General features: G+C 41.5%; 1 protein-coding gene across 5 annotated transcripts in view; it reads right to left on the reverse strand.

The window, feature by feature from the left end:
• Nucleotides 1-14887, reverse strand: part of Psip1 (PC4 and SRSF1 interacting protein 1) — a 51130-nt gene extending 36243 nt beyond the window's left edge. For 2 of the 5 annotated variants that reach the window (XM_090330021.1, XM_090330022.1), the window contains exons 1-3: nucleotides 14088-14288; nucleotides 9546-9622; nucleotides 1364-1502 (exon numbers count right to left, since the gene is read on the reverse strand). In XM_090330021.1, the coding sequence (XP_090186147.1) occupies nucleotides 1364-1502; nucleotides 9546-9622; nucleotides 14088-14159 (288 nt within the window). In that variant the 5' untranslated portion in view covers nucleotides 14160-14288. Of the gene's footprint in view, nucleotides 1-1363; nucleotides 1503-9545; nucleotides 9623-14087; nucleotides 14289-14670; nucleotides 14689-14804 lie in introns of those variants that run through there. The other 3 variants (XM_090330018.1, XM_090330020.1, XM_090330019.1) reach the window with 3 other exon arrangements.
• Between the last annotated feature and the right edge of the window lie 712 nt (nucleotides 14888-15599).

Here is a 15599-nt window from a genome sequence, read left to right on the forward strand (position 1 = left end):
GCTTCAACAACAAGAATAATCTGGGGGCCAGAAGCATGGTCTAGTGGTAGAGTGCTTGCCTTAGCATGCACAAAGCCCTAGTTTGATTCCTTGGTACCACATACAAAGAAAAAGCCAGAAATGGCGCAGTGGCTCAAGTGGCAGAGCACTAGCCTTGAGCAAAAAAAAAAAAACAAGAAGCGTCCAAGGACAGTTCCCAGGCCAAGTTAAAGTTAGATCTAGGACTGACTAACCACCACCCCCCAAAAAAAGAAACAAAAAATATCTGAATTGTGCAGTAAGTACTTTTGTCACAAACAACCCATGTGAGAGTTATAGTCCAATATAATACCATGGATATAAAAATTGAGAAAAAGAAAACTTGAATACACACTTTAAAAATCCTGAATTAAAAAAAACACAATATGTATGTACATGTGAAATAACACGGCAAAACTCTTTTGTATAATATACACTTAGAGATAAGACAAGTAAAGTACTTTACACACAGGCAGTGTTCTACCGCTTGAGCCACAGCACCATTTCCAGTCTTTTCTACCTATGTGGTATCAAGGAATCCAACTTGGGTCTTTGTGCATGCTAGCCAAGCGCCCTACTACTAGGCTTAACTCCCAGCCCTACAAGATAAAATCTTAAAAAAAAAACAAAACAAAAAAAACTACATGGACATAAAACTCTATGGCTCTACAGATATGTTTTATTACATAGATTACTATGTATCTATGACATACAAACCCTCAGCCTAATTTTAATTATGTTCTAAAATCCAAGTGCCAGTGATTATATATAGAGATTCCCTTCTTGAATACTTGTTTGCTAAATACATCATATGAAATATGATGTAGAAATCAATGTTAATAAATTCTTCAATTAAAAAAGTAAAAATCATTTTAAATCTATTAAACTCTATTATTCTTAAGAATAAATACTAGGACCAGAAATGTGGCCTACTGTGCTTACCTAGCATACATGAAGCACTGGGGCCGATTCCTCAGTACCACCTACACAGAAAAAGCTGGAAGTGGTGCTGTGGCTCAAGTGGTAGAGTACTGGCCTTGAGAAAGCCCAAGCCCTGAGTTCAAACCCCAGAACCAGCCCAAAAACAAAACAAAACAAAACAAAAAACCCCCACACAAAAAGTAAATAACCAAACATTTCTCGGTTTTCTGAGGTCTCTTTAGCAAGGCAATCATTTCAACAGTTTATCTGGACAGAAAAGGTCAAGGTTCAACTCATAAATAGTACAATTTAATTCAAAATCACTAAGACTCTTAAATGAGTTTTTATTTTCCTCTAGCTTTGATGGTATTTTTCCCTCCAAGACTGAATAAATAATAAACTAAGTGGGTATCCAATGACTCACCTGTGCACTTGAAAATTTTACTTTTGGATTGTTATCTATCTCCCACAAGCCTTCATTGAAACCTTTTCGCTTATTTGGTTTGCCGTACTTTTCCTTATTTTCTGAATAAGGAAATATATCCTTTGGTCCTAAAAAAGCACTAAAACAGAAGAGGATAATGTAAGTACAATACAACCTCAAACAACTACATAATACATTATTAAAGAGCTTTATTAAATGATGCACTCGTAAGTATACTAATTAAAGGGAAGACAACGATATAAAGCTTGATGACTTCATTTCAATAAACATACATGCACCAGGACATGAGCAGGCTCTGATTAAGTTATTAGTAGAACAAATGTTGGAAAAGTTTTTCTTTTTTTTATTTTCGGGGGAGGGAGGGAGATGTTTCTGTGCAGATACTGGGGTTTGAACACAAAGCCTCCCACCATTGCTTAGCTTTTTCACTCAAGTCTGGTGCCCTACTACAGCCATAGTTCTACTCCCAGCTTAGAACATAAAAGAGTCACAGGGGCCGGGAGTTTGGCCTAGTGGTAGAGTGCTTGCCTAGCATGCACGAAGACCTGGGTTCAATTCCTCGGTATCCCACATACATAGCAAAAAGCCAGAAGTGGTGCTGAGGCTCAAGTGGTAGAGCTCTAGCTTTAAGAAAGCCCAAGGACAGTGCTCAAGCCCTGAGCCCAAGCCCAGGACTGGTAAAAATAAAAGAGTCACAGACTTTTCTTCCTAGACTGGCTCAGAACTTTGATCCTTAGAACTCAAGCTGAATAGCTAGGATTAAAGATGGGGGACACCAGCCACGTGGCTTTTAAAAGATTTTTTCGGCTGTTTCTATGCAGAACAATAAATGTTTTCTGTTCAGGGGTGGGCATAAGGTAGATTATGTTGTATTTTATTCCAAATAAATTGTTTTTTCTTTTACAGTAAATCCTTTACACTTAATCTGGGGTCTCACAGAAAGAAGTCAAGTACTGAAACACAAAACTACATGTTAACTTGAACGTGCGTTTATTAATTTAGTTCTGAGTTCTTAGATCCTTAAGACCATCTCAGTTATAAACTTTTTTTGGGTACCTGGGTTTAAACTCAGGGCCTGGCAATATCCCCTTAACTTTTGTGTTCAAGAGTAGAGCTCTAGGGCCAGGAGTTTGGCCTAGTGGTTAAAGTGCTTGCCTAGCATGCATGAAGACCCAGGTTCGATTCCTCGGTACCACATACATAGAAAAAAGCCGAAGTGGTGCTGTGGCTCAAGTGGTAGAGCTCTAGCCTTGAGAAAGTCCAAGGACAGTGCTCAGGCCCTGAGTTCAAGCCCATGACTGGCAAAAAAAAAAAAGAGTAGAGCTCTAAAACCACCACGAGTCATCACTCTACTTCTGTTCATTTGCTGATTAACTGGAAATGAGATCCTCCACGAACTTTTCTGTCCTGGCTGGCTAAGAACCACATTTCTCAGATCTCAGCCTCCTGAGCGGCTATTAGAGGCAGGAGGCACCAGCACACCTGTCTCGTTGCTCTGTTGAACAGGCTTTTCAAAATTTCTCCCCTAGGCTGGACAAATCCAGGCTGGGGAGAAAAAACTCTACAAGACTGAATATCAGCAAATAAGCAGAAAAGAGATGGACTGAAAGCATGGTTCAAGTGGTAGAAAACCAGCCAAGCAAACAAACCAGGCTCAAGGCCTCAAAGCTCAAATTCAATCTCACTACTATGAAAGCAAAAAAATTTTAAAAAATTAAAAAAATTTTAAAGATTCTAATTTAAATATCATTATTATTTTGCTAAATGGATCCATCATTCTATTGTTTGCCCCCTTTTTCTGTGCCAATAGTAGGAACTTAAACACAAGTCAAATTGTCATAGTCTTGCTTGGCTTTTTCCCAGCATAGATGATGCTGTATCATTTGAGTCACACCTCCAGCATGCTTTTTTGCTGGTTAATTGGGATTCTCAAGGACTTTTCTTTGAGTTTCAAACCAAGAGCCTCAGAACTCAGCCTCGTAAGTAGCTAGGATTACACCAATGAGCCAGAGACACCAGGCTGCAATATTTTAACATCCTGAGACCAGACTGAGCTCATACCTGTAGTCTAGCTATTGAGGAGGCTGAATCTGAGGTTGGTTTGAAGCCAGCTAGGCAGAAAAGTCCAAGGGACTTTAATCTCCAATTAACCAGCAAAAAGCAGAAAGTGCAGGTTTGGCTCAAGTAATAGAACATACATATGGCCAGTGAAAAAGCTAAGCAATAGTGCAAGCCCTAGAGTTCAATACCCAGCATCAGCACACACACAAAAAAAAAACCCAAAAATAAAAACTAACAATAAATAAATTGCTCAATCTTTGCTTGATGTGATTTGTTTCACAATCAATTCCAAGTATAGTTGGGACAAAAGATATATTCTGGACTGATGAGTGAAAAACAAACTGATGAAAAAAAATTGTCCATGGTGATACAATCCCAAAAGATTGCTGAATAGTATACAAATTAGCTTAGAGATCACTAGTTCCAAAGGAACACCTTATGATGCCTGTGGCTAGGGTTTTCTCTTTGAAACGTTCCGTTTTAAAAATGGGTTTCAAAGGGCCAGGAGTTTGGCCTACTGGTAGAGCACTTGCCTGGCATGCACGAAGATCTGGGTTTGATTCGTTGGTACCACATACATAGAAAAAAAGCCGGAAATGGTGCTAAGGTCCAACTGGTAGAGCTCTACCTTGAGAAAGTCTAAGTACAGTGCTCAGGCCCTGAACTCAAGCCCAGGACTGGCAAAAAAAAAAAAAAGTCTACAAAAAGTTTAATATGCAAAATGGAAATAGAATATAATATAATTGTGTTATGATAGCAAATATGAAATATGTGAAACCAGGTACCCATGGATCACACCTGTAATCTAGCTATTCAGGAAGTGGTAGAGCATCAGCCTTGAACCAAAAACAAAAAACACTAGAGTGCCCAGCAGGCCCTGAGTTCAAGTGTTGGTATCAGCACAAGAAAGAGAAAGACAAGAGACAGAGAGAGATAGGGGGAGATGGAGAGGGAGAGAGGGAGGGAAAGGGGGAGGGGGAAGGAAGGAAGGAAGGAAGGAAGGAAGAAAGGAAGGAAGGAAGGCAGGCAGGCAGGCAGGCAGGCAGGCAGGTTGTGAAATTCAAAGAACAGACATCAAAACCTAACAAGTTTAGAAATTCTGAAATATTAAAAAAGATTGTTTTTTCTCTTTAGTGGTTACACTGCATTAAAAAAGCAATGAGGAAATTAAGCAGTAAATTCCAAATCTGACAGAAACTTATATGGATTGCAGTTCTTTCCTAAGTATTCAGAAAAGCAGTTTTGTCTCTGAATTGACCTTTTTACTTTCTAAACAGTATGGATACCCACAAGAATGGCCACACAAAGTCACTACAAGCTTAGAACCTTCTAGTCAAACCAGGGGGCCCATAATCAAAATAGGAAGGCCTACAGAGACAAGGACATGAAGATCAACTCACTTAGCTTTGCTAAGTACTATATTCTAAACAAAGTTTCATTTTTAGCTTATCAATTCTAACTTGCTGTTTAATTTACCCATTATAAAAATCACAAAATAGGGGCCAGGAGTTTGGCCTAGTAGTGGTAGAGTGCTTGCCTTGCATGCACGAAGACCCTGATTCAATTCCTTGGTACCACATACATAGAAAAAAGCCAAAAGTGGTGCTGAGGCTCAGGTGGTAGAGCTCTAGCCTTGAGAAAGTCCAAGGACAGTGCTCAGGCCAAAAAAATAAAAATAAACCCGAAGTGGAGCTTTGGCTAAAATGGTAGATTGCTACCTTTGAGCAAGAGAAGGAAAAGTTAGGGGATATTATTCTCTCAATTAGCAACAAAATTCACAATGAGCTGATCTAAACTTAAGACACTACAAATAACTTTAAAAAAATAGGCAATGAAAAAAAAAAATAGGCAATGTTACAAGCCTTTCAATGCTATACAATTCTTAATACCTGACATTTTGTTTAACACATACTTAGCACTGGACCAAATAATTATTTAGCACCTTACTTATGCCTTTAAATTCTGAGGTAGGTGATACTATTCCTATTTTTACAAATTCAGAAATAAAGGACACCAAGATAAGTAACTTGCTGGAGGTCACAAAGAGGCAAACGACAAACTGCTGTGATCTACTTGTGTTAAGTTCTGTGTTAAGTGTGAGGAAGCAAATTCATCAACACACAACTTTATTGCATAAAGTCAATCATCAAACAGCTATTTAACAGATATTATCAGAGTGTTTATGAAGTATTCCAAGCACTTAAATGATAACAAGATAGTGTCTCTGTTGTCCCAGTCTTCAAGAGCAAAGGGAAATTCTTTTCACACATCATTGTGATGGAGAACATAATGTAAAACTGAGAGATTTCACTCAGATCCAAGTGACTGTAAGCACCTAAAAGCATAAACTTTGTTTTTATGGCTCTTCTTCAACAATGGTCTCCTCGGATCCAATACCCACAGATATCAGACATTTACTACAAATCACACAAAATACGAACGAACATCATGTTTACAGGTTAGAGAATGAATATAGTTATGAAGAAATTCAGGGTTTTTTTGTTTTGTTTTCTGCCCATCCTGGGGCTTGAACTTAGGGCCTGAGCACTGTCCTTGGGCCTTCTCAAAGCTAGAGCTCGATCACTTGAGCCACAGCACCAATTCCAGCCTTTTATTTACTTTTTTTTTTTTTGGCTGGGTCATGGACTTTAACTCTGGGCCTGAGTGTTAATCCTAAAATCTTCAGCTCATAGCTACTGCCACACTCCTTGAGCCACAGCCCCACTTTCCATTTTCTACTGATTAACTGGAGCTAAGAGTCTCATGTTCTTCATAAATCTTTTAAACGTTTTCTGTTTTTGTGGTTGATGTGTTTTATGTACTATGTGCAGTTACTTATTAATCTTTTTTTTTTTTCTGGATCCCCTCCTCATGGCTTATCCTCTGGTTTTGCTCTGTCTGACTTTGGTACCTGGTGTACTGTATATACGTTTATTTGTTTATTTGAATTAGGGAAGGGGAAAAACAGGATGATGAGACAAAGGACAAAGGGTAAACCAAGATAACAGTTATTCACAAGATAGTATGATGGAAATGAACTTTACAACTTTGGAGGGGATGGAGGAGGGAGGAAAAATGGGAGAATAACCTGGGAAAGGGTAACAATGTCCAAAAAGTAATGCACTCAATGTCTTTCTAATTTAATTGTAACCTCTCTATGCAGCACCCTAACAATACAATAATTTTTTTTTTAAGTCTCACGTTCTTTAGTGCCCAGGCTGGCTTTTGAACCTCGATCCTCAGATCTCAGCCTCCTAAATACCTAGGATTATAGGTATGAGCCACTGCACCTGGCACTTTCTAGCCTTTTCTGTGTATGTGGTCCCATGGAATTGAACCCAGGACTTTGTGTATGCTGGGCAAGCAAATATGAATTTTAAAGCATTTATAAATGAGTTGTCCTACATTTGCTAATATGATCTTTTTGTCCCACCTGTCTAACTTGTACCTACCAGAAAATATGCAATCCCAAATTAAAAGATTCCTATAAATACTCTCCCAACTCTGGGGACATACTGACTTTCCAAAGTTAAATGGTAAACTTAAAAGAACACTGATCAGAACAGCTGGGTACCAGCCTATAATCCCAGTTACTAAGGAAGCTTGAGAGGATGTGATCTGAGGATCATAATTTGAAGCCAGCCTAGCAGGAAAGTCTGTGAGATTCTTATCACCAAAAATGATACTATGGCTGAAGTGTTAGAATGCTAGTCTTGACCAAAAAACTCATTAAGAGTGGACCCCAGCACTCAGTTCAGTGCTAGGACTGGCACCAAAAAAAAACAAAAAAAACACTGAGGACCAAAAACATTACAATTACGGGGCCGGGAGTTTGGCCTAGTGGTTAAAGTGCTTGCCTAGCATGCATGAAGACCCGGGTTCAATTCCTCGGTACCACATACATAGAAAAAAACCGGAAGTGGTACTGAGGCTCAAGTGGTAGAGCTCTAGCCTTGAGAAAATCCAAGGACAGTGCTCAGGCCCTGAGCTCAAGCCCAGGACTGGCCAAAAAAAAAAAAAGCATTACAATTATAATTGAACTAAAAGTGCCATTAGTTGTTTTTTGTTGTTGTTGTCGTTGTTGCTCGTGGGACTTGAACTCAGGGCTTGAGCACTGTCCTCGGGCTTTGTCAACACTAGAGCTCTACCATTTGAGCTACAGCACCACTTCCAGCTTTTTCTGTGTATGTGGTACCAAGCAATGGAATCCAGGGCTTCATGCATGCTAGGCAAGCATTTTTACCATTTGGCTACACTTCCAGCCCTGTTGTTTTGTTTTTCAAATACTAATAACTGCTCTACATAACCTGGTACCATCTGCAGACTCTTACTTCTAATATATAATGCAGTTTTCCTTTAGATTCCTTTCTCCATTAAATTCAATTGCTCAAGATTCTGCAAGTGGAAAACTGTACCATGGGAGTCAGAAATTCTCTATTTCCTTAAATTGCGTGGGTACCAATCCTGAGGTTCAAACTAAGTTCTAGATACTGTCTGTGAGCTTTTGTGCTCAAGGCTAGCACTCTACCACTTGAGCTGTAGTGCCATATAGCCTATAGTTTATGGTGTTAGTTGCCGTTACAAGTGTAATGGACTTTCCTGGCCAGGCTCAAGCCTGAGACTGACAAAACAAAAGAATGAAATGATCATGAGTATAAGAAACTACTAACATCTAATGAAAGTTACACTAAAATCAGCTTCATGGCACACACTTTGTATATATGATCACAATGAAACAGCTGTTGAAGACACTATGTGAGATCAAGCACAGTGGCACATGACTCTAACTGCCTACCTGGAAGAGTAGGTAGAACTGCAGTTCAGGGCTTCTGAGGCAAAAACACTAGTCCCTTTTAAATTAAGAGGGGTAACTGGCAGAGTACCCCCGACTAGCAAGTATGAGGCTGAGTTCAAATCTCAGTACCACATTTACACAAGTAACTGAAACTGGTTGCTAAGAAACACTAAGCCAGATATTGCCAATGTAACCACTCAAAGGAATACTAAGTATACTAATTATAATCAGAAGAGGAATATCAAGTTTTGTTTCTCCTCATCCCAAGTAAACAAGCCTACTAAGCTATAGAAGTTATTTGAAGTTCAAAACCAACAAAATTATATAGTACTTAGAAGGCTATTAAATGATAGGTATTTTGGAATGTAATTTTTGGGAACTAATGAGATAGCTCCCAGAATAATCTTATACACTTAAAATGAACAGTTCAACTTTCAGCCAATTTCTAAAAACATTAGAATTGTCTCCCCAAATCAGCCTGTCCATCATCAGAGTGCCTGTATTGCCCATATGAAACATACTCAAAGGAACTGTGCAGATTTCCTTTTTTCAAATTTCCTACAATACAGCTAACAACACGAGGCCTAAAGCAAGGTACAAGATAATCCTTATATAAATGACTTATTTGGGCTAGAGGCAAGACTCAAATGGTAGAGCACCTGCCTACCGAGTACAGGCAGAAATGGGGGGTGCCCGTAATTTTATGAAACAGAAATACTGTCTTGTAAAAACTTCCCTTACAGAACAAAAGGCTATTAGATCCAAACAGTACAAGAGAGAGGACTCAATATTTGCATACCCAATGCTATGGACATGGTATTGGAAATATAAACTACACAGACATAAAAACCTATGACTCTCTAAACATGTTTTATTTCATAAATATGTATCTATGATATACAAACCCTTAGCCTAATTTTGATTATGTTCTAAAAACTAAGTGCCAGATTATATATAGATTCCCTTCTTGAATATTTGTTTGTTAAACATGTCATTTGAAATAATGTAAAAAATCAATGTTAATAAATTCTTTAATAAAAAAAAAACTTCCCTTACAAATTTCTCCCATTCTTGTGAATGTTTCCTTCCCTGCCCTGATGAAATACCTGTTCCAATTAAAAGTAAATCTACATTGGCTTTACTATCTCAACACAAAGAGGCAACGTGAAAAGTTATTCTGAAGTTCAAACACTATTTTAAAGTTTGTATTTCTTTCTTATTTTCCTCCTTGAATTAATCTTTACTTTTCATGCTATGCACAATACCAAACATTCTGATTTGTATCTAAAAGCTAACAGGACTTACGTCTCATGAGTTCCAAAAAAGAAAATGGGTAGCTTGTTTGTAGGTGGTTTTACAGCTCCATCAGGAACTTCATCCACCTAAAAGAAGCATAAAAAAAAGATCATTTCAGTCATGTATACCACAACACATATGAATAAGCTGAAAACAATATCCAAGAGATCTGAAGTTATAAAATTGGACACAGGTTCCAAATCTTATCTCCAACTTTGAAATCTCAGAAGTTCCATAAAACAAATGTTTCTTTTTCACTCACTTTGTGGTAAAACCAAAGCTAATTCATTTCTTTTATCCACTGTTTCTGTTGTTTTTCTGCAGAAATAATTACCTGCCATGCTAGCACCAGCAACATATATGCAATACTTACTACCATTAACTTCCTAAAATCCTCAAATTCTTTTCTTTTTTTTTGCCAGTCCTGGGCTTGAGCTCAGGGCCTGAGCACTGTCCTTGGACTTTCTCAAGGCTAGAGCTCTTCCGCTTGAGCCTCAGCACTACTTCCGGCTTTTTTCTATGTATGTGGTACCGAGGAATCAAACCTGGGTCTTCATGCATGCTAGGCAAGCACTTTAACCACTAGGCCAAACTCCCGGCCCCTAATTCTTTTTTTTTTAATGTTGGTTATAGGACTTGAACTCTGGGCCTGGGCATTGTCCCTAAATTCTTCAGTTCAAGGCCACCACCCTACCCCTCGAACCACAGTGCCACTTTCAGTGGTTTTCTGATAGTTAATTGGAGATAAGAGCCTCAAGGACTTTTTAGCTCCGGGGCTGGCTTTGAACTGTGATCCTCAGATCTCAGCCTCCTGAGTAGCTAGGGTTACAGGCATGAGCCACCGCACTGGCCTGGATTCTTAAATATATCTTACTCAAGTATTTCACAAAAGGAATGTGAATCTAATTCACAATTCTAAATGGCATTTCTAGAAAGCATAAAGAGTAATGTAAAAGCAGACCTTAACAAGAGTTTAAAGCAACACTTCCTACTCTGAAACGTACTACGAAAGCATCTTTCACTTGTGTAGTTGAATCACATGGGGTTACATATTCCTTATTAGTCTTTAATCTTTCAAGCCACCAAGCACTAGTATGTAGCAAGAGTTCAACATTTCTATTTCAAATTTCAAAAACAGGGGTTAAGAGTTGTGGCTCAGGTGGTAGAACACCAAGCCTATAAGCAAAAGCATCACATGCCAGAGTCTGAGTCCTAATATCAGGGATGAAGGAGATGGACACAAAACATATTAATTAGAAAACAAGTTGACTTTGCAAATACAAGAGCTGTTCTTGGTACTTATCTGGGTAAGAAATGGAATAGAAGATCATGGGAGTAACTGAACTGATCACCTACAACAATACTGAGACTAAAGGTTTCAGACACTAACAGAATCACCCAACAGTTTTAAGGACTTCCATTTCTCTATTTGTTCCCTTCATCCTTATACTATCAGGCTGGTTTGGATGCTTCTTTCTGCTGGTAAACCACTTTAAAAGTTTGTTCAAATGCTTAATACTTATTAAGCTAAAAAATTTTTAAGTTATATTAAAAAATTATGACTGGTAGGAAGAGATGATATTGATGAAAAAAATTCATTACTTATGAAATAACCCCTCTGTACAACATCTTAATAATAACAAAATCATCTTTTAAAGAACTATTACCGGTAAAGACTAAGATTTAAAAGTTAACTGGCCTAGAGTCTGGCCTAGTGGTAGAGTGCTTGCCTAGCATGCATGAAGACCCAGGTTCAATTCCTCACTACCACATACATAGAAAAAAGCTGGAAGTGGTGCTAAGCCTCAAGTGGTAGAGCTCTAGCCTTGAGAAAGTCCAAGGACAGTGCTCAGGCCCTGAGCTCAAGCCCAGGACTGCCAAAAAAAAAAAAAAAAAGTTAATGGCTTTGAAAGAAAAATGGAGACAAAATATGTCAAATCCATGTGAGTGCTGATGGCTCACACCTATAATCCTCTCTGTTCAGGAGGCTGAGGTCTTAGGAGTACAGTTCAAAAGCCAGCTCAGGCAGAAAAAGATTATGAGACTCTTATCCACAATTAATTGGATCAAGAGTGCAGCCTAGCATGCACAAAGCCCTGGGTTCGATATCTTGGTACCACATACCCAAAAAAAAAGCTGGAAGTGCTGCTTTGGCTCAGAGGGGGATGGCTTTGAGAAAGCCCAAGGTCAGTGCTCAGGCCCTGAGTTCAAGCCCCAGGACTGTCAAAAAAAAAAAGAATATGTAATTTCTGGACACAGAATGTTAAAACCAAATTCAATTGATTCAAAAGATAAAAAAGAAAGTTTTTATTGATTAGAATGTAAACACATAGAAAAATTTAACAATGAATTCTCCCACTCCTGTATAAGCAATGGCTAATTTTCTTTTTTTTAATAGAAAAAGGAAGAGGCCCGGAGCTTAGCCTAGTGCTTACCTAGCATGCAAGAAGACCTGGGTTCAATTCCTTGGTACCACATACACAGGAAAAAGCCAGAAATGGTACTGTGGCTTAAGTGGCAGAGGGCTAGCCTTGAGCAAAAAGTGTCCAAGGACAATGTACAGGCCCTGAATTGAAGACCCAGGACTGGCAAAAATAAATAAATAAACTTTAGCTCCTTAAAAAAAAAAAAGGAAGGGCCGGGAGTTTGGCCTAGTGGTTAAAGTGCTTGCCTAGCATGCACGAAGACTCAGGTTCGATTCCCCGGTACCACATACATAGAAAAAAGCCGGAAGTGGTGCTGAGGCTCAAGTGGTAGAGCTCTAGCCTTGAGAAAGTCCAAGGACAGGGCTCAGGCCCTGAGCTCAAGCCCAGGACTGGCAAAAAAAAAAAAAAAAAGGAAGAGGATAAGCACTCCCCCATTTCCATTTCAATCCAAATAAACTCATCAACAGTAGAGTGTATTAAATCAAGGAAAATATTCTTCCTAAACCTCTCTAAGGCCACATAACTTTACTCATAGTTGTCTTATTTACCTAACAGACTGAAGGGTGTGGAAAGGATGAGATGGAAAAGAAAATTTCAAAAGTATTTCCATTTATCTTCTAACTACCCTGGCATGAAAACCTGAACACAGATGTTATCAGATAAACCCAAATTTTATTATAGCTCAAAATAAGGATAACCAAAAAAAAAAAAAAAAAACCATGCAAAATTATATTGGAGGGAACCACTAGCCTTTATTTAAATATGAAGAAGTGTTTTATAAGGGCATGATGGTATAGTCTAATTTAAGGCCACTATTCTCAAGAAACTTACAATATATTTGTAAGTCAAAGGATACACAAGGGTAAGAGTTAAAAAGATTTTCCTGGCTGGGAGTTTGGCCTCATGCCAACAAGCACTTAGACCAGGGTTTGATTCCTCAGTACCACATACATAGAAAAAAAAAAAAAAAAAAAGCCAGACGTGGTGCTGTGGCTCAAGTGGTAGAGCTCTCGCCTTGAGAAAGCCCTAGGAGAGTGTTCATGCCCTGAGTTCAAGCCCCAGGACTGGCAAAGAAAAAAAAAAGGCCAAAAGGTTATTATACTAACGATTATTCAAGTAAGACTATCAACTGAAAAGGCAGACTTGGTAGAGGACGGGAAAAAAGGAAACAAGTAAACTGAAATAAAGGAGCTGGAAAGCTAGGAATCAAGGCACACTGGAAAAGTCCATCAAGCCATATACTGCAGATTTGGGTACACTACTGTAGTACAGGTTTTCATGAAAACATAAACATGAAACAACAAAATCGATCTTCTAATACTTGGGAGACAAGCTCCTCCATGATTCTCTGCCCCACCTCCTCTTCCTACCTCCCAACACTAGATTTTCTTATTTTTTAGAAATGTCTTTGCAACGAAAATTCAGTATCAAGCAAATATCTTTAAAAAAATAAACTTTGAAATATCACTGAGTTATATTTTTAAGGATTTCGAGTGTGCCTCGTTAATAGATCAATATTCCTAGGTTCTGAGGACCTGAATCCCACCATAAATCGAAGGGAAAAAAACGGGACTTTTTTCTCAAGTAAATTCAGAAATCCTCATCAATTATAATCTTTGTCATCCTTTAAGTAAAATATGTTAAACACAATTTAATCACAACTGACACACAAGAATTGGTCCTTTGCAATAGATTACATCGGTATTTTGTATCTTACTCAAAATTAAAGAAATGTTGGTTATTTCACTAAAATTTTAAACATAGAAACTCGTACTCGGGACACCTCAATCACAATGGAACAATTAACGGGAATATCATCTGAATGTTTTCCACAGAGTACCTGTCAAAGACTAACAAGCTCCGGGGAAATGCACAGACTATGCAATAAAATCCACAATTTACTTACTTATTTTACCATTACATGGAAGATGAATGGGGGGTAAGGGGAGGGAAAGCCACATGGAGGAGGGGGGGAAGATCAGGTCCCCAATGATGCCAGCTAAAGGAAAACCTAGGGAGGAAAAAAAGGACCTAGGAAAGGAAAAAAGAGGGGGTGGGGGAGGAAGAGGAATGGTTGGATGAGGAAGCAGGCCTCTGAGGAAGGCGAGGGCTGCAAACCACTTACTCGAGCTGGCCAATGGGGATAACCTTTCATCTTGGCGAAGATGAGGTCTCCGGGTTTGAAATCGCGAGTCATGTTTCGGGGATGAAGTCGGGGGGTCCCGAGGCCCGGCGCTGGGCGGGCGGGTGGAGGGATGCGGGAGCGCGGCCGCAAACCCGGGTCCGGCGTGGGCGGAGCGGAAGATGCCTCGGGGTGTCCCGACGCCTGCGAGGGGCACCGGGGGAGGGCGGTTAAAATCCAGCAAAGCGGGAGGGAGGGGCCGCACGCGGAGGGGGAGGGGCAGGGCCGGCGGGGGGGGGGGGCGGCAGGGGGGAAGGCGCTCCTGCTCCTCCGCGGGAACGCGGCCTCCGCAGACCCGGAGGAGCCCCTCCAGGCGCGGAGCGGGACGGAGCCACCACCTGAGCCCGGGGATGCCGCCCGGCCGCCGCGCAGCGCCCGGCCTCCCGCCCCATCGTTCCCAGGGCTTTTTTCCTCGAGGCTGGAGATCCCGGGGGAGGGGGCGTAGCGACAAGAAAACGAGATGGATTAAGGGCCGGCAGACCCCCCCTCCCCCGCTCCCGTCCTCCCCAGCCTTCTCCCTCGCAACCTGCTCCGCGTTGCTCCCCCGCATCCGGGGCCTCCCCTCCGCCCCCCGGGTGGGCCGCGCGTCCACTTCCCCGCGGCCGCCGGCTCGGAGGCCGCCGAGGGGGGGGGCGGGGCGGGCCGCCGCCGCTCGCTCACCTGCTGTGGACGCTCGCGCGGAGGCTGCGGGGGCCGGCGGGCCGCTCGCTGGCCGCGTCCACGCAAGCCACCTGCGCCACCAGCTGCCGCAGAGGCGTCTCAACGGCTCCGACACGCAGCCACTGCCGCCACCGTCGTCGCTGCGCCGCTCCCGCGCGGCTCCCGCTCGGCGCCCGCTAGCAGTGGGGTTGTACCAACTGCACGCCGAGGAAGGGGGGCGCCCAGGGCAGCACCGCCAACGCCGGGGCGCTCTCGAGCGCCGCTCGGGGAGATCCTCGAGTCGCCAGCCTCGCCTTATGGACTGTAATTGCCTTTACTTGGGGAGAGAGACCGACACAAAGGAAAAGAAAGGAGCACGAAGACATCTGGGCTGGCGGGCGCTTCCCCCTGCGGTTTGCGGAGTGGTCGGGCCCGGCCCGCCCCTGCTGGCTGCTCTGCGTGTGTGTATTTGTATGTGTACTGTATGTAAAAGGCGGGGAGGGAAGGAAACGATTGTTGTGGACCCGGCTTGGGGGGCGTTTATCGGGGCCCTTGGTTGCGTGGTCGGGATAAACTGGCCGCCTAAGCTTGCGTGTTCTCCCATGGTTTCCCAAGGCGGGGAAGATTGCAGCTCTTGGGCGATTTACATCATCCCTACCCCCCACACACCCTGCAAAAAAAGAAGGGGGAGGTATACGAAAACCCATAGATAAAATTGGAGCACGAAGCAGTTGCAGGGTGTGCAGCTGGTAGGCCTCTCACACCTCCCTTGAATGGGCCCTGCAGGCTCCTTTTCTTGAGAATGTAATGTGAGAA

Source organism: Megascapheus bottae, chromosome 3 (assembly GCF_031878675.1).
Source record: "Megascapheus bottae isolate mThoBot1 chromosome 3, mThoBot2.hap1, whole genome shotgun sequence".
Taxonomy (NCBI): Eukaryota; Metazoa; Chordata; class Mammalia; order Rodentia; family Geomyidae; genus Megascapheus; species Megascapheus bottae.